Raw genomic sequence first — 23,035 nt, forward strand, 5'->3', positions numbered from 1 at the left:
AACCAATAACCCTTGCTTGGTAACAGCAAAAGGGACCCCATGAAGCCCCAAGTGATCAGTGTCAAACGAGACCATCACAACATCTGATGTAAGTTCAACCAGATTCAGTCCAAAATGAGTCAAGTACCCAGAACCATCAAGCATAAATTTTCCAAGGGAAATTTCATTAATGACACTAGTTTATTTCCCTCCGCAAAAGACCAACCACATGAAACAAACATATTCTCAAGATTTTATTGTCTTCACGATAAAAATATGAAGCTTAGAACTGGATCACTTGGCCCTGTAACAGAAAGGAAAAAAAAAATGACTTTTTTCTGTATTTTTTTTTTTTTTTTGTATTTTGAACACTGTCTCTTCCTAACTGGATCACCATCCTTTATTAAGGTAAGTTCTCATGCTCCCTTTCTTCTTCATGCCAAACACAACACCAAAAACCTCACACCTTCAGCTATGGATCAGTTTATTTTGACCCTTGCCCCTGATCCTGATGCCACAATAAATAAGTGGGCAGAAATGTTCTCCTCTCCAAATAAAGCTATATAGAAAAAACTGCACCTTCCACCAGAAATTATGTACCTTTCTCTTCTTATCTCCTCCCAGTTCAAAATGTTTGCATCTCTTAATAGCCAGCATTCTCTTAGATCTGCAGTTGGGCTCAACACATTCAAGCCTCAGGACAATCTTCTTTGTAGTTTTAGCCTGGAAAAAAAATAAATCAAACTTCGTAAATCACTGCAGAAAAGCTGTTTTCAAAAAAAGCATGACTCTGTTGGGTTAATACTACTTAAAGCAAAGCTTTGCAAATGACAGTTGTGACAATTTGTCTTTGGCTATAGGGAGAAAACTAATGTGAAAACCAGTGGATTTAAGAGAGAATAGCAAAGGTGAGGTTATCTGTTATCAAGTTCTCCATTCACAAACACCCTAGAGGGCTTATCAAGTAGGCACTCATCACACCACCTTGAACTTGTGTGGCCTTCAGCAGCTCTGCATAGTTAAGTATTCCACAACCAAAAGTGGGTCATTCAAGTTTATGCAACTATGAAATAAACACAACTTTCGCAATTCATTCAATAGGGTTAACAACTGTTACTTAAGACCTACCAGTTCTGAGACTATATACAATTACGTCTAGAATTTGTGTGTATTCAAATTATTATTTTAACACAAGGTAGATGCCCCATGAATTCTCAAGTTGTTAAGCCTGCTCCTGTAGTCAGAATTCTACCGCTGCTAGTTTACAGCTGTCAAAAAATCCAAAACCTAGCTAGAAGCTTCCCATCTCCCCAACAGATTAACTGAATGTGAAAAGGCAAGCAAGCATTCCTTTTATCACTTTGAGATCGAATCATTTATTGCACCTAAATGAACACTAAAGTCATTCCTTGGTACCGTCTGGAACCTGGCTAACGGAAGAGAAAAGTGCCTAAAGAAATTCTAGGGTCCTGGGAGTGCTGTTCCCGGCACCTGTGTACTGAATTTAAGAAGTAGCCAAATCGCCCGCCCGGGGTAAAAACACATTCAGCCAGAGAATGACAAGAGTTCAGGCCGCCAGTAGGAGGCCTAAATGGCAATTTTAAAGAGCTTTATGACTTCAGGCTGAGCTGAGAAGCAAACTAAGAACAATTCTTACTGCAAGCAAGAGCTGAGGATTCACTAGGATATGAGGAGATAGGAACAGGGCAAAGGAAAGGACTTACTGGTATACTCAAACTTCAGTCCTTAGAAAGGCTGGGGACATGTTTGCCTCTTCAAAAAGGAAAGGACAAAAAACATAAAACACTGTGATGGGGCAGTATTGTAGACTACAGTCAGACCTGGGTTGCACTCCCAGCTCCACTGCCTACTAGGTATGTCACTGCAGGTGACTGAAGATAACTTCTCTGAAACTATGAAAACATGTATCTTTATCATAGAAGTGTGTGGGCTAGCAACAAATGCAAGGTCTTTACCAGTCAGTGGGAAGCACATCAAATAGTAATTACTACTCACCTTTTTGCGGAAAATTGGCTTAGTCTGCCCACCATAACCGCTCTGCTTCCTGTCATAACGCCGCTTTCCTGGGATAATGAAAATTATTTGTTACGATATACCGAAGATAATAAATTACAACAGCCACGTGAAAAATCCTTCTTAGTAGTTTTATCTTGAGGTTTCCAGCAGAAATATCAATGCCCGAGAGGCGGGATGGGGGCGTCTGAGCTCGTATGCAATATACAAATGTCACATTCAAAACCAATCACGTAGACTTACCCTGCGCATACAGAGAATCCTTGCCTTTCTTGTACTGTGTCACTTTGTGGGGCTGGTGCTTGCCACACTTCTTACAGAAAGTCCGGCGGGTTTTAGGAACGTTCACCTAATAAACAGTTCAGAACGTGGGGTCAGATGCCAAAGGCACAACTCCGACCCAGCTGACGCTAAGGCAGTCCACGAGAACTTGACTCTCAAAATCCTCACTAAGACACAACGCAGACTAGGTGGTCCAGCGCTATGTGCTTCAACTACAGCTGCGTCCGAGCCCTAAAGTGTTAGGAGAGCATATCCACACCACCACCCGCTAAATCTACCTCTTCGTTCCAACCACTTCAATTCCTGGCCCCGAAGCCCGGTCCCTTCGGGGTCGATCCCATCAATTCTGGGTTTCTTTGGTACAACGAATACGCACGGGGGCCCAGACGCATCCCGGATGGCACCGCTGATACCGGGGAGGAAGGATTAAACTGGATGGTACCGTACCCCCACCCCAAGACCTACCATGTTTGTGAGAGCGCTATCCGCGCGGAAAGAAAGAGGCCAGGCTGGAAACGGAAGTATGTAGGCGGTTCCTGGTCGCCCTTATTCATGGGAGTCAGTGGGAGCAACCATAGAGTCTAAGCCTCTGTGCGCAGCGCCCTCTGGCAGCTGAGAGGACTCGATTCGGAGCTGGGGACGACTCTTAAGGCAGGGCTCTGCTGAGGCTAGCACATTCTCTTGGACTTCCTCCCTCCCCCTAGCTTTGCGACTTTTCCTCACTTCATCACTTTTGGCAGACGCTGATTCGGTGCAGCATTAAGTGAAGGAAGCAGTGCTCTAGCAGACGCTCTGGCCTCCCTCTCCCCGTCCCCGCTGGAAGGCAGGACTAGAGGCAAGTGGAGGGGCCCACCACCTGCATGTTCCATTCCTGTTCCACCTCAATGACACTGGGAACATCTTTTGCAGGAACTGCTGGTTCACTGAAGACTTGGAGGGAGCCAGTGCTCTAGTCCATCTATCACATAGCCAGTTGGTCCACTCAGCAAATGCATATTGAATGCCTATTCTGTGTTGGGCACAATAATCAAATAATCATGTTCATAATGTATAATTGCAGCCTAAGTACTTTGTAAAAAAGGAACAATGATCAGCATTAAAGCAGCCCCTTTTTGTTGAGGGAACTAGTTGGCTGCCCTAGGTTCTGAAAAATGAGGATGAAATTGTTCAGCTGCTGCAATCAGGTCAAGATACAGGAAGTATCCAGCTATGCTTCCCTTCCCTGGATACCTGTATGAACAAAAAAGGAGCCAAATGCTAAACCTGACAAGCTCCTTACAAACTCGGTGATCAAAAGTAACCACACAGAAAAGTCTGAATATAAAAATTCCTACCTGGGCAGGTCACGGTGGGTAGTCTCTCCCCAGGCCTATAGCTTCCTCAGCAAAAGTCAATCTTCACCTTAAGTGAGCCTTGTCCATCATTCTTATGCATCTAGGATAACATACTTCTGAAATGTCTGAGTAATTTTCTCTTGTAGACTCCTCGAAGGCACAACAGCAGGCACCAGAGCACAAGACCCACCACCAGAGCATGAGAGCACAGAATCCTTCATTGTTATCTTGTTCCCTGCATACCACCTCTATGTGCTGTAAGTGTTAATTAACTATCCTGTACCCACCAATGTAAAAGAAGTATGTGTTTCTCCATTTTGCTTTTTATCCAATCCTAGAGATTTCCCCATTTTGCCTTCTCCCGCCTCTTTAATCTGCCACCAAAGGATTTCATGTGCCTCCCTTACCTTTTCCCTTTTGATTCTAAATGCATAAAAGGAAATGCACAGAATTGTACACCTGAAATCTATGTAACTTTACTAAAAATTGTCACCCCAATAAACTTTAATTAAAAAAACAGGGAAATGCAAAACTGCCATTCTCCCGAGCATTTTCTCAGTCTTTTGAGATTTTTGTTTCTGGGCATGTCCTTAAAATTTTGGCTCAAATAAACTCTTATAAGACGAAATACGTCAGACAGAAAAAGTCTGTTACTGACATATGGTATGTAAAACTGAAAACAACAAAAGAACAAGACAAACAAATGAAGAAACAGGAACTCATAGACATAGACAACAGTTTAGTGGTTAAAGGGGTGGGGGGTCCTAGAAGAGGGTAAACTTCTGGGGGGGGGGTCAAATATATGATGATGGAAGGAGAACTGACTGGGTGGTGAGCACATAATGTGAGATATAGATGATGTAATACAGAATTGTACACCCGAAATCTATGTAACTTTACTAACAATTGTCACCCCAATAAACTTTAATTTTTAAAAAAAGAACTTTTCTATATGCTTGGATGTTTTTTCATTGACAGCTGGCAGAAGGCATGTGCTAGGTTTCAAAAGAGTCCAGCAGAGAAAGACTTCAGGGTACTTAAAATGGATTGTCTCATAAAATTCTCACAGTAATTCCAGGAGGTAAGTGATACTATTATTCCCATTTTACAGATGAGGACATTGAGGCTGCAAGCTATTTTAAAAATTTGCCCAATGTTGACAGTATTTAGTGGAGCCAATATACAAACACAGGTGATCTGAATCCAGAGCCTGGGTTCTCTTACCGTTATACAACATGACAATTGTAGCCTGTTAACTATAATAGGTAACAATTATTGAACACTCATTATATACCAGGCATTTTCCTAACCACCTTATATAGTACCTCTTTTAATCCTAACAATCCAGGCAGCGCATACCATTATTAGTATTGAACAGGTTAAGAAGCAGAGGCACAAGAGGCATTAATTTGCTTACCCAAAGTCACACAGATGGTTATTTTGTGGAGCTGGAATTTGATCCCAGGTAGTCTAACACCACAGCCTTGCACTTAACCACAACATCACACCGAGGAAGCAAGGGCATTTGCAGGGTGGAGAAGGATGAGGAGAGAGAATTGGGCAGAGGTGTAGGAGGAGCTGCCAGTGGATTAAGGGCCAAGGAACAATGAGAGCCTGTGGTCTCCTGCTTGCATAACCCTCCAGGAGCACCCATGGGTCCTGAGCTGACTCTCTGATTATCCCCTTTTTGTTAGATGGTTTCTGGGAATGAGATAATAAAAACATTACCACTACTTGTTACATTTCTTAAAAGTTTTCTTTGCCAAACAACTAGCCTGTAGTCTCACAGCATTTTCTTCTCTCCGGGCTCTCAGGCAGTCTCACTCACACTGGCCTTTGAGGAGTTTCTAGAGGTTTTAGATGTTAGTAACATGGAAATATGAAGACAGCGAACATGGCCCCTCATAGTCTAATCAACCTTAGTTCTTCCTATGACATCTCATGTGACATGGCTTTGGTTTCAATTCCCTTCACCAATCCTGGTCTCTGTTTTGGACAAGCTCCTGCCCATTAATTTCCCCTAGGGTGAGGCACTCACACCTGAACACAGGACTCTATAAATAGCCTGGTCCTGCAGAGTAGGTGGCCTGTTCACGTTCCTACGCCTAGATATTTCACTTCTGCAAGGAAATCTAATATCACTTTATATTTTCTGGCTGCCATATTACTGACATGACATTTCTCTTGATTACTATCAGCAGTAACCTCTGAAACATTTCCACAAATGCTACTGCTACCTCACTTTCACCTGGAGTCATTTGAAGTTCAATGTCAGTGCCCAATTATGGGACATGGCCCTTAGCCCTGGTAAAATACATTTTGTGACTTTGGCTTGTCACACCAAGTGGTCAAGATCTGTTGGGAAACTGTTTGCTCTGGTTCTGTCATAACTATCTAGCTCACAACAGCCTTGTGCCGTTCACTGATTGGCTAGGCTACTTTCTATAGTTTCCTCCAAGGTCATTAATCAAAATGTTGAACAAGATAGCACCAAGCACAGAACCTTATATTACACTGGGAATTTCTTGAGGTGACACTAGGCCATTTATTTGCACTATTTGGGTGCAGTCCTTCTGTCCATCTAGCCAAGTGTGTTAAGGGAGTACTCACGGGCATAAGGTGAAGAAGCACCTAGGTTTACTTTCCCATTTTCCTTGCCCTGCTCTCCCTTGTCCAGCCTCTCCATTTTATGCCCATTAATTCCCCGTCTCCACCCCAAGATGCACCTTGAGAAGGGATAGGGCATGTGACAACAAGTAGAATCTGAAGCAAAGGGGAGTAAAGGCAAATGTCTGTGACCAACTCTCAGGCAGGTGATTGGAGCCGCTGTTAAGAGGTGACTAGTTGAAAGGATATAAATTATCAATAAAATAGGAAGATCATGCAACACTTGCCACCCGTCTATCTTGTGCTGATGTGAGGATTAACCACTCTACAAAAGCTTTTTTTTAAAAGTCCTGTTGCCTTAAAAATTCTTATGGACTTCTAGTGGGCTCTGTGATCTGTTTCTATATTAGGATACAGCATCCGGGGCAAGTAAATATGGCAGTGCCAGATGTGTCAAGGTGGGCAAGCAGATCGGGCACCAGGGGCTCTGCTGCCATCCTGTCTGCAGCCAGTGCTGGTTGAATTTCCTAGGAGAATCCTCAGAGGGAAGATTGCTGCTGGAACATAGCAGAGATAGCTGAGGAAATATTCAGGCTTTAAGTAGTCTGGTTTAGTCTGGTTTATTGCTTTACAGGATTAAAGTGAAAAGTGTAAATTAGGAGTTAATCTCTGCAGCAGAATCTTTAATGGAGAAAATCAATATCCACAGAAAATAGGGAAGGTCACGAGTCTTTTTGTGGTCTTACATTTGGACATTTTTATCTGTAGAAAAAAATGCTTTCTTTGAAAATGACTCAGCAGGGGGAAGTCTTGTCTCTCCTGTCAGGCTCCGTACTTTGGGGTCCCTTCATAAGCACTTTCCATCCTTCACTGACAAGTTTAACTCTGTGATCCTGAGTCTCTTCGGCCTTGGAGGACATGAGACTCTAAAGGCTCTCTTCCTCTTTAGTCCCTTTGTTTTGTCTTTGTGGGGTCTGCATTTCTCCTCCTTCCGGTAAGTCTCCACTACCTCTGCTGACCATTCCCACAGTCCTTTAAGCATGTTGTCCCTTTACCTTGAGGAAGTCTGCCTGATGACCCATGTGCTCAACCCAGCCCCATCTAGAGCCTCAGTGGCCCCAGTAATGTTGAGAAGGGTTCTTTCAGAGAGGACCCAAGACAGTAGTGTCAGAGGTCCCAAGCAAATGAAGGGCGGGGACAACTGGGAGGGGGTGGTTAGAATAGGGACAGCAGCAGGGAACCAGATACCATGCTGCTGAGAAGAAAAAAAAAAAGGCATTGGTTTAAGTCAGGAAACGAAAAAAGGGAACTGAGTGGCTGTGAAAGGGTGGGGTTTGCTCAGACTGTCCTTCCTCTCTGGACTGTAAGAATATGTCTCCAGGGCCAGTGTCTTCTGAGATCGAGTCCCACCTTCAAAGTCCTGGCATCTCAATGCATCTGGGAAGCTACCTGCGCTAAGTCAGGACTAAGGTGGGTCTGCGGCACGGCAGGGGCTGGGCAGCAGCAGCAAATATCTTTTGTGGGAATCCTGAAGGCCAGAGAGAAGGCATGGCTGCTGCCATGTAGTCGGCTGATGGAGGAGGATCACTGAGGCTGGGAGTATCATCGGCACAAGGTCCCCTGGCAGTCCCCTCCAATGATCAGAACAGGCTGTTAGGGTTCTTTCTGAGGACGGTTGTGGGGGAAACTGGAAGAGCAAAAAGTGACATGAGGTGAACATCTGAACAGGTAACAAATGTTGGAAAGGGGCGCCTATGGAAAAGTTTGCTGAAAAGTAATATTGTCGGTGGCAATAGGATAAAAATAAGCCCTTTGTTCAAATATTGCTTGAAGACCCCAAATGTGTACTTGTGTCATTGAGGTCCTTGGAAGAAGAAATTCTAAGAGGTAGATTGTCTGAGAAAATGGTGAAAGCTCACACACCACAATAGGCCGTTGACCTTTGAAAACGGGGGGAAAGGTATCTGCTAAACCAGCCTTTAGGCAACCTGCCTCGGACTGCATCAGGCCCATGTTACCGGGATCTGAGCTGTCTTGTTGGAAGGATTGTGTGCACCAGCGTCCGTGGTAATAGTGGGTAAGAGACTGGGGCAGAAGAAAGCAGCTTCAGCCTCAGCCCAGACTGTGTGGTCAACCCCTGAGGTTTTCCCTATTACCATTGCCTGCCTGCCATGTGCACGGCTTTTCTCTCGTCTTCATCATTTCTCCTTTCCTCCACTACATCCCCGCTTGTCCTCCTCCTCCTTTCTCTGCCTGTACCCCTTTTTCTTTATTCCCTCCTTTATTTTGTTCCTTACCACATTCCCTGAAACAGGGGCAGCACTTGATAAATAATTGTTGCATTGCATTGCATTTTTCTTGTCCCTTTCTTCCCCTGCTCTTTTTGCTTTTCCTTCTCCTTACTTGCCTAGTGCTACTACCTTCCCCAGAGGATTGTTGGGGGGCAATAAGGGTGTTAATATATGTAAAACGGTGAAAACAGGGCCTGGCAATAGTTAAGTGCTAATATCTCAGTGTTTGCTATTATTTTTACTCTGCCTGAGACCTGCCAGTGTCCCCAGAGGGCCTGCCTAGAGCAAGTGGTGTGGGACTTAGAACAAAAGGGATCTCTGGCTCTGACCAAGAAATCCTTGGATGTGCTGCTGGACCTCCAAATAGAATCCCAGTCCAGGTTGCCAGCCATCTGGCTCTCCAAGCTCCAAGCCTCTATCCCACGCTGTGCATTTCCAGAGGCAGGGCAGCAGCAAAGCCCAGAGGCAGGCAGGCGTCTACCAGCGCAGGGGCTGTCCTCTGTGCTGTTAGCTGTGTGCTAGCTCTGCTCCTTCTCTCATTTTGCATGCCAAGTCTCTGAACCAAAGGTGCTACAGCCTCTCTGGAGCCTCAGTTATTTGATAAAACAATGCCACCCTCCAAATAAGCCACAAAATGCAAATACTCATGGAACTTAAAGCATTTTACTGAAACAGTATCCCTTTCGGCTAGCCCTATCTGCTCTATTCTGACCCATTTTATATTCAGATTACTTAAACTACCTGCTGTGTTAAAGTGCAAATTCCTGTTGCTTATGGTCAGTGCTGTGTTTGTTTAGAATCCTTTGTAAACTCCTTGTGGTGAGAACTAGTACAACTTTCCATCCACTTCTAGTAATTTTAAAATATCATTACTCTGATTGACTATTTCCATTAGAGCAAATTTCCTATAGAGTTTCCTTTCAGTGGACTAGACCTATACCAGGAAGTGACTTAGGTATAAGAAGATACGGCTTTTGAAAACCAGTTTGGGTGTTCTCCACAGAGTCATCAGATACCTGCTATTTTTCATCCAGTGATGCCAAGATCTGACTGTTAACTGCTGGGAATCAGGGAGAGCTAGAATTTTCAGTGCTGTAGTGCTCAGCAAGAAGCTAGAGACAGACCTTGACCTAATTCACTCTAAAGTTGCTTGGTTATGCAAATGAAGCCATCAGGGGAGGGGGAGAGAGAAGTCCTCTGAGGACCCTGAAACAAATGGGCCACATGTGACTTTCAGTTTCTATAGAGGTTCATGTGCACTGACTGAGGGTGTTCAGAGAGCACTGGAAACATGAAAGCCTTAATCTCGGGCTTTCCTTCTCACTCTCTGAGAGCCATCACCCAGATGACCTTAGGGTTAATTTTGGTCTACAGAACCTTGAGAAGCTCATCTCACTGCCTTGCCTCCCTGAAAAAGAAATGAACAATAGTCTATTACCGTGTTTCCTTGGAAATAAGACCTAGCCGGACAATCAGCTCTAATGCGTTTTTGGACCAAAAATTAATATAAGACCCAGTATTATATTATGTGATATGGTATGATATGATATGATATGATATGATATGATATGATATGATATGATATGATATGATATAAGACCCGGTCTTATTTTACTACATTAATTTTTGCTCCAAAAGATGCATTGGAGCTGATTGTCTGGCTAGGTCTTATTTTCGGGGAAACACTGTAGCTCATCCTTAGAAGAAGAAAATTCTAGAGTCAAGAGAAGTTAAATTTTAGACCAGGTGGATGTTGGAATATATTGGAGTTCAAGATCACTGGCTTAATGAGAAAACAAATTCATCTGTAATAAAAACAGTAAAAAATTGATTAGAAATGGAGCAGAAAGAGTTAAAAGTATGGGGAAAGCAAACTCTCAAAAATGGCTGTCTAGAGTGAAGTTGCTGTAATATTTCTGGAAACTACTTTGTCAATATGTTTCAAAATGCAAAATGCACATACTTTTTCACTTGGTAAATGATGCCTATATAGAGATCCTAATAGCATGGGGAAATAATCACAAGTAACGTTAAATAAGAATTTTAGATATTTGGGGGGAAAAGTGTGCTGGATGGATGGATGGATGGATGCATCGATGGATGCATGGATAGGTAATATAAAGAAAAATAAGCAAACTACAAATAGTACTATGTGCAATATGATCTTAAATATAAGAAAAATGCACAGAAAAAAGGAAGGTAATGTGGCCAAATATGAATGCCTCTGGATAATGAGCTTATAATTGGTGTTTTCTTTTTAATATTCCTGTAATTAAAACATTTTCTATAATGAACATGTTATTTTGATATCGAAGGAAAAATAAATAAAAATATTTAAACCAGAGAAAACAAAAAACTAAACTGAAAAAAGAAAAAGACAATGAAGCACACAAGTCCCGAGTGAAAGATACACCCCAGCAGTCACCCTCAGGGCAGAGGGACAATGCCGAAAGTATTACCACCAATCTGATGCTGAGTGTAAACTTGAGGATGGGTTATCTGGCTCTCCATGCATCATCACTTGGTCAGAATCTGCTGTCTCTAGTACAGGGTAGAAGAGATGATGAATCCCAGAGACCTAGAAGTTTCCAGAATCACAGAAGAAAATGAAAAATGTTAACAATATGAAATACTGAAAAAGAACCATAGCCCTCAGATCTCTTGGAAATGACTACAGCAGATGAGAATTTCTCTGGTTAGCATGCAGCCAGAAAAGTGATTTTGGCTGGAAGTCTTCGCCACAAATTGGTTTACCTGCAGCACTGACCCTGAAGATTATCATCAAATAATTATGTCTCACTGGAGGCTGAATAGAGCTTCTTGGAACTCAACAAGAACAACTAAGTTTCTTTGTTGCTATGGTTATGATGATTTAAAGAAGACTTCTCTTCTGCTTCCAGGGCCAGGAAATTCTCAATCAAAATCTCAATCAGAACCTGAGAGATGCTTCTTATGGCTGAGAAGAGATTTTTGGTAGGCCAAATTTAGCCCATCAGTTATACTCCAATTGGAGACAGTTGTTAATTCTATCAGATTTCTTAGTAAAGCACCAGGAAGATAAGGACTGAGGAGGGAAAAAGGGATAGCACAAAGTGTCTAGTCCAACAGATAAGCCAGATGTGGATTTGCCACTTTGTCTCAATAACTGAGAATTCATTCTGAGAGTGGAAAACTATGATCACATGTACAAGAATGTTCTTGGCAGAGAGACAACCAAGATGGCGTAGTAGGTAAACACTGTGTTTACCTTCTTTCACAGCCACATCAAAATTACAACTAATTTATAAGACAACCATTATTGAGAATTGCCTAAAATCAAGCTGAACTGAAGGCTTTCAATAAAGGATGTGCAGAAGAAGCCACCTGCAGACAAGCAGGAAAGTCAGAGACGAGGAACGGGCTGGTCCCACACCCGTGTGTGACCATTCAAGATCGGGAAGGCTATTTCAGCTGTGGGGGTCCCTCCCCATCCCCTAGAAGGGCGAGAGATCCCAGCCCCACTCCAGCCCAGGGTCCCAGTGTCAGGGAGAGAAGTCCCCATAATTTTTGGTTTGGTGGAGATTGTGACTGAGTGAGAGTGCGGCTGCACTCACAGGCGCTCTTCTTAAAGGGACTGCGCGACACTAGCCCACCAATGGATCACTCACTCTGAGCTCCAGCGCTGGGGCAGAAGCTGAAAGGGCAGCAGAGACAGATGGTGGGGAATTGAGTTCTCTGGCTTGAGACGGGGTCTAGAGAGGTGTCTTTCTCCTGTACGGGGGGAGCTGGTGGAAGCCATTGTTTCTTTGTTGACCCTCCCCCTTCCCGGCGTGCAAACACAAGCAACCACCATATCTAAGTCTCCCAGTTCGTTTTCCAAATCCCGGCAATTCGAGACCTGACCCTGACCAACTTTCAGGCACACTCAGGCTGCTTTCAGTGGCTTTCTTGTGCAGGCTGCCTGCCTTGGAGCAAGCTGCAGACTTTCCTAGACTCTCAAAGTTTTGCAGAGCCCAGCCAGGCACTATCTGGCTTGGGCATGCCCTGTGCCTCTGGCTGAGGAACCCTAAGCCGGCATTAGCGGCAGCTAGCCACGGTTTGCAGCTTGTGCTCTCAAAGTGCTTCCAAGCACAGCATGGATGGCAGTCACTTGCTGATTTCTTTGTGGTTCCTGCTGGGTGGCCCTGGGTGGGACACAGACTGTGGCTGAACTTGACCTACAGCGGACCCCCTCTAAGGTGGTCCTGGGGCTGGCGCCCCCGGTGGCTAGCTTCAAAACGAGCTGAAGCATCACCCAGCCACCTCCTAGAACGACACACCCAACGGGCAGATTGGGCAGGTACCAGAGTCCTGCTGAGGCAGATCCTGCTCCATAGGATCAGCCCCTGCACAGCAACTCTTCCACTGTAGTCAAGATCAGTCCTCACAACCAGTGAGCCCAAGGGTCAGTCCCTCCCATTGATGTGCAATTATCAACCAAGGCTCAACTATTATACAAGAGGAGGGCACACACAACCCACACAAGGGACACACCTAGAGTGCGTGGCTCAGGGGACCAGAAAGACTGTGTCACTGAACCTCACAGCACACCTACTACATAAGGCCCTTCTACTAAGACCGGAAGACATAGCAGCTCTACCTAATACATAAAAACAAACACAGGAAGGCAGGCAAAATGGAGAGACAAAGAAACGTGTTCCAAATAAAAGAACAGAACAAAGGTACAGAAAAAGAACTCAGTGAAAAGAAATAAGCAATCTATCAGATGCAGAGTTCCAAACACTGGCTATAAGAATGTTCAGTGATCTCAGGGAGAACTTCAACAGAGAGATAGGAAACAGAAAAATGGAGATGAAAACCAAAAAAAAAGAATGAGCCAGAAATAAAGGCTACCGTAGCGGAAATGAATATATTACAAGTACATTATCAACAGTACATATCAACAGTACATTAAGTGAAGCGGAGGATCAAACAAGCCATGTAGAAGATAGGGTAGTAGAAAACACCCAACCAGAAAAGCAAAAAAGCAAAAACAATCCAAAAACATTGAGGAGTTTAAGGGGCGTCTGGGGCAATATCAAGCATACCAATATTTGCATTATAGGGGTACCAGAAGGAGAAGAGAGAGAGCAAGGAATTGAAAACTCACTTGAAGAAATAATGACAGAAAACTTCCCTAGCCTGGTGAAGGAAATAGACATTCAAGCCCAGGGAGCACATAAAGTCCCAAACAAGATGAACCCAAAGAGGCCAATACTGAGGCACATCATAATTAAAATGCCAAAGGTTAAATACAAAGAGAGAATCTTAAAAGCAGCAAGAGAAAAGCAGGCAGCCCTACAAGGCAGCCCTCATACGACTGTCAGCTGATTTCCCAACAGAAACTTTGCAGGCAAGAAGGGAGTGGCAGGAAATATTCCAAGTGATGAAAAGCAATCACATACCATCAAGATTGCTCTACCTAGCAAGGCTGTCATTTAGAATTGAAGGACAGATAAGGAGCTTCTCAGACAAGAAAAAGCTGAAGGAGTTCATCACCACCAAACCAGTATTGCAAGGAATCTTAGAGGAACTTCTTTAAGATAGGAGGGGGGTTAAGGATGGGTGAAAGGGGAAGGGATTAAGAAGTACAAATTCGTTATTATACAGTAGTCATGGGGATGTAAGGTATAGCATAAGGAATATAGTCAATAATATTGTAATAACCAGGTATGATGCCACATAGGTACTAGATCTATCAGGGTGATAGATGGGAATGGGGTTGGGGGCAGGGTGAAAAAGGTGAAGGTATGAAGAACTACAAATTGGTAGCTAATACAGTATGGAAAATATAATCAACAATGTTGTAAAGATCATGTAAGGTGCCAGATGGGTACAGGACTTATCAGTGGGATCACATTACAGACTGTGCAGATATCTGACCAATGCACTATACATCTGAAGCTGAAGTAGAATAATATTGAATGTCAACTATAACTAAATATATAGGTATATATAGTCATACGATATGGAGTACAACATGGGGAAGGTAGTCAATGGTATTGTAACCGTTATATAAGATGTTAGAGGAGTAGTAGCTTGAGGGGTGGGTTATCACTTTATGAGGGGTTTAAATGTCTATTATGTTGCTTTGTACACCTGTAACTAATAATAAAAAAAGAATATTCGTGGCAGCACTGTTCATAATTGAACACAAACAACCTCAATATCCATCAATAGGAGATTGGTTAAAGCGTGATGTAGTCAATATATAAAATACTTTATGCATATAAAAATGAATTAAATGTATGAACTAGAGTTACCAAAATATATCTTAAAACATTACATTGAGGGGGGGGGGGCAAAGGAAGTTGCTGAAGAATATGTACCACTAACATAAAAATATAAAATACAAACCAATACTGAATGTCTTTTATGGATACTTACCTATGTAATAATAATAATATAAAAACATGGCCAAGAATGACAAAGACCAAAATCAAGATACTGGTAATTTCTAAGGAGGGAGGGGACTGATTGTGGAGAAGGACACAAGAAGGTTTTGACTCTGGATAGTGTTTCTAAAAATACTAGAAGCAATTATGGCACAATGTTAGGACTCTACAGAGCTTAGTGGTGAATACATGAGTGTAATGTATTTTGTACTCTGTACTTTTGGCTATTCACAATATTTCATAATATAATATTTCATAATATAAAAGAAAGTGTGTTCAATCGAAGTTTTACATCAACAGTAAGTATTAACAATTCAAGGGACAAAAAGTAGGTGCTCCACCTAAACCCCAAGCTTTTATCCCATCAACAATGAAAAATCCTGAAAAGGAAAGAGGAATCCACTAGTTAGGATCTCCTTGTGGAAGATTTAAAGGAAAATGTAAGAAAACCTGGTGGGACTGAGAAGAGTCCTCATGTGGGAAAAAGTACAGTTGACAGTTAACTAGGACAAATCATTTTTTCCAGCCTGGAGAAATATTGCAGAGGAAAGTGCTCCATGACCCTCTCTTATCCCCTGTACTTACCCACCATTTCCTCTTTTGCTGAATGTTCCTAGAAGATGAAGAAGGTCTATCCCAACTGCTGTTTGATGGCAGCCACGGGAAATGACAGGATGCTGAGGTGGATGGCATTACACCTCATTGAAGGCCAAAAAAAAAAAATCCCTCTGGAAGGCAATGAGGTATCTATCACAGAAACAGCAAGGGTTGGGGAGTCCAGATGGATGAGGTTGGGCAATCACATAATGTTCACGAGTCTCACTTTCCTCATCTGTTTGTTGTGAGAAATAAGTGAAATAATGTGTATAAAATGCCTGACAGGTAGACCGCACTGAGAGAAACAGTTCCCTTCCATTTCCCTGGGGAGAAAAAGGAATGGCCAGACTCGTGCTGGGCAATTAAGTAATGCTGTAAAAAATGAAATAAAAAGAAACACTGCTTCTTGGATATTCTGGTTAAGCTGTTATTTGTACTATGACTGACTGGTTATTTCTAACTAACATCTGGATTCTTCCCAATAATAGTCAGGCTATAAAGTTTTCTCAATTGTCCTCTGGTGTTGTCCCTAATAGTGTTTTATCTCAGCATGAGTAAAGATAGGAACCAAGGGTGGTTTAGTTTACTGATTCTGCACGTGCTGTTTAGACTAATTCCTTGGCATAGTGCAGTTTGTAAGATGGCTGAACTCTTACTAGCAAACATCCTCTTTCTGAATTCTTCTGCTCCATAGGGAGCTGGGAGGATGCAAAAGGTGGCTACATGAAAATCCTTGCATTTGTAGTTTAATAAAGAGAATGTCATAATGCTGGAATTCTATGTTTAAACAAAGAGCTCTGTGTCTTTTTATTATTTTTCCTCCTTTTTCTTTTTCTATACGAACTGTGTGTGTGTGTGTGTGTGTGTGTGTGTGTATGACATTCATGTCACTTCCATTTCCACCCCGAGTGAGGTGCAGGGTCAGTCCTCATAGTGCATCTTTTGTGGTCAAATCATCTCTGTAAGCTGCTGAAATTGTTAGAAAAAAAAATCGGAACCTGCTACAATAAGGACCCAAAGAAGCTGCAACAGCCCTGTAACACAGTGTGTCCCTTACACACCAACCTTCAGGAAGACGTAAAGATAGATACCTCTTTTTTCACACTATTGCTGGATGAAGCAGCGGTGACTAAGAACTACCACATTTTCAGGCTGTGTGTGTCTGGACTGGATCACAAGGAATGGGAGGAAAGCAGTCAAAGAAGTGGTGACCAGGCCATGGAAATCCCAGTAATCCTCCAGCTTAATGATCTAGAGGTAGAGGCCATTTCAACCCTTGCTCACAGAGGCAATGGCTGGTGAGAAGCTTACTTCCTCATACTTAGACCAACACCAAGCCCTGCCCCAACACAGACATTTGAAAGGGAGGAAGGCTTCCTCTTGTACAAACTGGATTTGTTCTAAAAATGAAATGAGCAAAGGCAGTTTCCAGAAGGACCTGTATTATAGGAAATAAGAACAGAGACCAAGACTGAAGCAGATGTTGGGTCTGAGCAAGGAGTGTATTCACCAAGAGTTCGCGGAAAAAAAAAAAAATACTAAAGGCAAAATGCAGGATATGCTTTACTCAGTGAAAAGAAGCACAACTGGATGTGGTTTGGTGGGTAGCTTCCAATCCAATATACTGGTTATGCTACTCAGTTCCTTTAGGGTTTATTTTGTCTTCTATAATTTGAGTCTCTGATTGTGAAGAGGTACTTAACTGGAATTCACCATAGGAACAAATGCAATATTATTACAGGATCCTGATGAGTTTGCAGCTGCTGAGAATAGAGTAGTATTATTTGGTGACCACTGCTTCTGGGTAAATGAATAATTTCAATGGTCAGAGAAATCTCTTTGGGGTTTGAGTTGAATCTGAATGTTAGAAAGGACTCTCCTTGGTTGTAAATCCTTATCAGTTTGTCACCCCTGTGAGAGACCTTTTAAATCAGGGAGTCAGGGAAAAGAGCTGTTTGGGAAAAGGTTTGTTCCTTTGCCCAATTTTTCTCAAAAGATCATTTTCAAACCACTGAAGTCATCCACCACAAGACAAAGGCATCCACATAGCGGATCATTCTGAACATCCCTGGTGTTCCTTTAACCTATTTTTGTCTCCCCAGTATGATACCAGAACCTTTCACACCACAGGAAAGAGCAAAATAACAGTGTGGATAGCCTCAGGCTTCAATAAAAACCACTCCCTTGCTTTCCTGGTGTGAGCAACAATCTGTGCTTCACAGGTAGAAAAAAACCTGCTGACTTTATTCTGCTTCCTTGGTGCCACCAAAAAACATAAGTTTAGTTTAGTTTAAAAAAAATAAATCTCCCCCCAAGACAAATCCTACCCCAAACAAAACTTGAAGGGGAATGGTGATTTTTTTCCCCAGTATTTATTTAGCGCTCCTTTTTTTGTGACAATATTTATATTTTCACTTTGTCTTTCTAATGAAGGTTTGGAATTAATAAGATCGGTTGATATGAAGTGTTGTTTTGTGTGAATAAAAAGACCAATGGTGACTTTTTGCAACTTTCTTTGCCTTTCTGTACTTCAGTTACCTAAACTGAATCTTTCTGGGATACTGTAAGTTTGGATAGGCCAAACGAGTTACTTTTCATAAATGATCAGAGATGACACCCATAGGAGTAAGACAGTTGCATCACTTTTGCATGATGCTGTTTAAAAGAACTAATCTAAGCAAAAAGGTGGGGGAAAGCCAAAAAACGAAAACAACTCCCTCCCAAAAAACTGTTTTTCAATTTTAGAACAAAGCTTCCATCCTTTGTTGCTCAACCAGTGGGTGATGGGCTAAATCGGTTGGGCATCAGTTAGTACACGTCCATAACGGCAGGTGCAGCCTTCATATCCTTATTAGACCCCTTGGTTACAGACCCCAGTGGGACAAAGTTTGAAAAATTACATTCACTGTCTAGGAAACTGGGAACTGAAAGTCCAATATTTGCCTCAGTGGAGTTCTGGCACCTGCATTATCCCATCTGGGGATATCAGGGTCAACAGCTACACAGAGACTTCTGCTGTTCACAGATTCTTCATGTATCATAAAAGGGTGATTAGTATGTATTTGCCTCTAGACATTATTACCAAGCACACAGGTACATGTCATTTGGCTTCCAGAGCATTCCATTGCCTTACACAAGAACTCAGTTTACGTGAGCTCACAATACAGAGCTCAATGTGTATCCACTATACCTGAAAACTAACAGAGATGGGGGCTGTGGAAGGAGGACAGCAAAGTAGGAGGAAGGTCTTTTGTTAGCTTTGCATGTTTCTGTTCTATTTGAAACTAGGTGGCTAGCCTGAGGGGGAACCAGGAGGGATGAGGATTAATGTGCTGGGTTGTCAAGAACTTTCATTATCAACAGCACACAAGTGAGCTCCAGAAAGAAGAAGCAATGGCTGCAGTGATACTGGAGAGCATCTTTTTGAAGCGATCCCAGCAGAAAAAGAAAACATCACCTTTAAACTTCAAGAAGCGCCTCTTTCTCTTGACCATGCACAAACTTTCCTACTATGAGTATGACTTTGAACGTGGGGTAAGTTTCTCTGCTTTGAAACCTGAGTATCAAGGACTTGGCCTCAGATCTTCGTTGGGGAAGAAGTAGAGTCTTTTTGGTTGGAGGAGAGAGGTGTAAGAGACCTAAGCACATTTCAAACTCAGCAAAATGTTTCCTAGCCTAGAACAGCTATGCTGGAAGAAAAATTCAAAAGTGCTAAGAAGCCATGGGGGAAATCTTACCATAGAATGCCATTGGTGAGCACTCATTAAATGATTGTTGAGAATGAAATTTAAGACTTGGAAATTGCTTCCTTATTTTTTATGATAAAGAAACACAGTCATCTACTCTTCCGTAGTATTTGCCCTCCATCTGGTAGTCAAAAAAGGTTAGATTAATAGATCTGGAAGTTGTATTTTTCAAAATGACGGGTCCTGATGATAGAATGTGGGTGTCATCTCACTATGTAGAATGATTAGATAACAAAATCTAACCATCTGGTTGCTTAATCGCTCTTAATCTTTCTCCATTTTCTTCCTCATTCTCTTTCTCAGAGAAGAGGCAGTAAGAAGGGTTCAATAGATGTTGAGAAGATCACCTGCGTTGAAACAGTGGTTCCTGAAAAAAATCCTCCCCCTGAAAGACAGATTCCGGTAAGAAGAGACCATTGTCAGAGGAGGGCGTGGGGGAGCTGTTAAGAAACTTGGGACACTTCAATTCTCTGTAAATAAACTGCTGATGCTGTGCAATGTGGAACACAGAAAAGCTTCTTTATAAAATTCTTCACTCTGCTGTGTATTGATTATACCAATTCTCAGCATCTTTCCCCCAGATGTAGAACAACTTACTTAACCTAGAAAATTTGTAACACCATTTTTTTTTTGGTAACACCATTTTAAAGATGACATCATATCATGTTTTCAAACTGATCAGAGATGATTGGTTTTACTCCCTGGGTTACCAGGGTCAGATTTACATGCTTGAGTTAGTCTGACAGCCAGAATCCTAGGACTCTTAGTCATATAAGATTTTTTAAATAGCTCACTGTTTATTCTCTTGTCATGTCCCAGAGCCTCTCTGGGGCATACTGCCTTCTGACTTGGTTATTTGAAATATCGTTTATTTTCCCCCTAATTACAAGAGTAATGAGTATTTATTATAAAAACTCTGGAAAATATTTTTAAAAAAGCGCACAAAGAAGATAAAATCATGCATAATCCCGTCATCCAGCTAAGAAAGCTATTAACATGTTGTTGTATGGACTTACAGATGTTTTTCTCCACTATCAACACATACAACCACACTAGTATGTATATTATATACTTAAAACAAATCATACTACGCATCTTGCTTTGCAACCTACGTTTTCAATTTAACAATATATGAAAACTTTTCCCCGTGACAGTAGATACTCTTTAATAACTTGAGTGTCGTGATTGCATAGTATTCCTTATCATGGGTGTACTATATTGCAATTTGTTTAACCCATTTCCTATTACTGCACATTTAAGTTGTTTCTAATTACTTGATATTATAAACCATGTTGGAGGAACATCCTTGCATGCATCTTTACATACTTTTGTTATTCTTTTTCTTATAATAACTTCCTAGAAGTAAAGTTTGTCTTCTCTTTACGAAATCTGTGCACTTTGGGTTTTTATAAATATTTTTATTCTATTTTGTTTTCTAAAAGTGGGATTTGAATTTCATATACTCCTACAAACAGTTTCTATTGCTCTACACTCTTTTCAATACCAGATATTTTAAATATTTGTTAATTTGGCAGCCAAGAAAAATGCTATTTCATTGTTGCCTTATTTTGAACTTTTTTTACTCATAAGTTTGAACAATTATGTCTCTAGCTCATTTATATTTTTCCATTTGTGAATGGCCTGTTAATTTTTGCCCGTTTTTTATTGACATATTTACCTTGTTCCTAGTACTTTTTTTTTTAAGTTACCAAAAGCCACTGAATTGTACACTGCCGTAAAAAAGAACAAAATCTTGCCATCTGCGACAGCATGGATGGACCTACAGGGCATTTCTAGCACTTTTTTTTAATTCTTAGCATTTTTAAAAAGATTTTACTGGGGGAGGGGAACAGGACTTTATTGGGGAACAGTGTGTACTTCCAGGACTTTTTTTCAAGTCAAGTTGTCCTTTCAGTCTTAGTTGTGGAGGGCACAGCTCAGCTCCAGGTTCAGTTGCTGTTGCTAGTTGCAGGGGGCGCAGCCCACCATCCTTTGCGAGAGTCAAGGACTGGCAACCTTGTGGTTGAGAGGACACGCTCCAACAAACTGAGCCATCCAGAAGGCAGCTCAGCTCAAGGTGCCCTGTTCAATCTTAGTTGCAGGGGGCGGAGCCCACCATCCCTTGCAGGACTCAAGGAGTTGAACCGGAAATCTTGTGTTGAGAGCCCACTGGCCCATGTGGGAATCGAACCGACAGCCTTCGGAGTTAGGAGCATGGAGCTCTAACCACCTGAGCCACTGGGCCAGCCCCAATTCTTAGCATTTTTGAAAAATAAATTTTATTAGGATATATTGGGGAATAGTGTGTTTCTCCAGGGCCCATCAGCTCCAAGTCGTTGTCCTTCAATGTAGTTGTGGAGGGCGCAGCTCAGCTCCAAGTCCACTCACCGTTTTTCAGTCTTTATTTGCAGGGGGTGCAGCCCACCATCCCATGCAGGAATTGAACCAGCAACCTTGCTGTTGAGAGCTCGCGCTGTAACCAACTGAGCCATCCAGTCGCCCCTATTCCTAGTACTTTTAAAGAGATCTTGATATATTAATCTTTTAACTGTAATAATATGTTGAAAATATTTTTCCAGTTTTTCATTTATCTCTGAATTTTGTGTATGGTGTTTGTACTATATTAGGTTTTAAAATCTATACCATCAAACTACACCTTTTTCTTCAAGGTTCTGACCTTTCAGTATTACATTAGAAAGGCCTTGCCTCCCACAAGATTATATAAAATAAAGGTTTTTTTCTCAGTCATTCAGTTTCATTTTTTAAACATATATTAAGTTCTTGAATCCATCCAGAATTTACTGTGGTGTGTGGTGTGAAATAGCTACGTAACTGCCCCCTCCAATATTAGTGGTTAAATGTTCCAGCACCATATATTGAGTAACCTCCCTTTCCTCAAGCTGCCTGTGGTTTTTTTGAATGAGTGTGTTCTGGATCCTATGGATATGTGTCCTTATTTGGTTATAGGAAGCAGAGACTAAGAATTTTTATTGTCTGTGCAGGACAGTCTTCTGGAGCTACTGCAAAGAACTCCCAATACCTAAGAAAATCCAGGAAAGAACAATGTATCAACCAATAACTGTTTCTTCTTTGTTGCAGAGAAGGGGTGAGGAGTCCGGTGAAATGGAGCAGATCTCAATCATTGAAAGGTTCCCTTACCCCTTCCAGGTGAGGTATTTTCTCTCCGCAGCAACGTAATTGTTAGTGATGGGGTGGGACAAAGGGAAGGATACTAAGTCCCAAAAAACAGAAGCTGAGGTGGACAAGGTGGTTGGACTGAGAAATGAGACTGACATGAGCTGAGAGCATTTGTTTTTTCTCTTTTCCCAATCTAACATAGCTTCTTTCAGTCTCTACACCTCAAAGAGACTCCATAAAGGCACTAATTCTATTATGGTATGTCTTATCTATGGTAACTGCATTGAGAAAGATGCTCTCTTTGTTGAGTGAGCATTTCACTTCCTTCTGGTTCAGCCTATCTGTCGAATGGTGGTCATGTGGGTTGAAAAGTCAGAAAAGGGGTGGAAAGGAGTAGTATTAGGAAGTTTGGTATGGGGAAGACTTATTAAACTTACACACATACACCTAAATTCTAATGTCGTCTGGAATAACTGAAGAGCCACATAGACTTCTGTTTGGTTGATGCATTGTAAGCCATAAAAGAGAACAGGAGCTTCAGATTTGATCTTCAGTTTGGCTTGCTTATGTCCTGAGAACTCTGTAGGCCACATGTCATGAACACAGCAGCCTCT

At 42.0% G+C, this 23,035-nt stretch overlaps 2 protein-coding genes across 2 annotated transcripts in view; one reads left to right on the plus strand and one right to left on the minus strand.

Moving 5' to 3' along the window:
• Positions 1-161: 161 nt before the first annotated feature.
• On the minus strand, positions 162-2,841 carry RPL36A (ribosomal protein L36a). Its single transcript, XM_081041818.1, has 5 exons — positions 2,761-2,841; positions 2,257-2,362; positions 1,996-2,063; positions 580-702; positions 162-283 (listed from the first exon to the last, which is right to left on the minus strand). Exons 1-5 carry the CDS (start codon positions 2,761-2,763, stop codon positions 263-265), a joined length of 321 nt encoding a protein of 106 aa, XP_080897944.1. The 5' UTR covers positions 2,764-2,841; the 3' UTR covers positions 162-262.
• A 4,742-nt stretch (positions 2,842-7,583) lies between these two features.
• BTK (Bruton tyrosine kinase) overlaps positions 7,584-23,035 on the plus strand; it is a 33,375-nt gene continuing 17,923 nt past the window's right edge. The window contains exons 1-4 of the mRNA XM_081043164.1: positions 7,584-7,706; positions 18,901-19,071; positions 19,587-19,685; positions 22,383-22,451. Coding sequence (XP_080899290.1) covers positions 18,931-19,071; positions 19,587-19,685; positions 22,383-22,451 — 309 coding nt within the window. The 5' untranslated portion in view covers positions 7,584-7,706; positions 18,901-18,930. The remainder of the gene's footprint in view (positions 7,707-18,900; positions 19,072-19,586; positions 19,686-22,382; positions 22,452-23,035) is intronic.

This window comes from Rhinolophus hipposideros (assembly GCF_964194185.1).
Source record: "Rhinolophus hipposideros genome assembly, chromosome: X".
In the NCBI taxonomy this organism is placed as follows: Eukaryota; Metazoa; Chordata; class Mammalia; order Chiroptera; family Rhinolophidae; genus Rhinolophus; species Rhinolophus hipposideros.

Coding starts and splice junctions, on each gene's coding strand:
- RPL36A (XM_081041818.1), bottom strand. Junction 703..1,995: donor AGCCAATTTTCCGCAAAAAG/GTGAGTAGTAAT, acceptor TTTTTTTTCCAG/GCTAAAACTACAAAGAAGAT. Junction 284..579: donor GAGGAGATAAGAAGAGAAAG/GTACATAATTTC, acceptor TTTCTGTTACAG/GGCCAAGTGATCCAGTTCTA.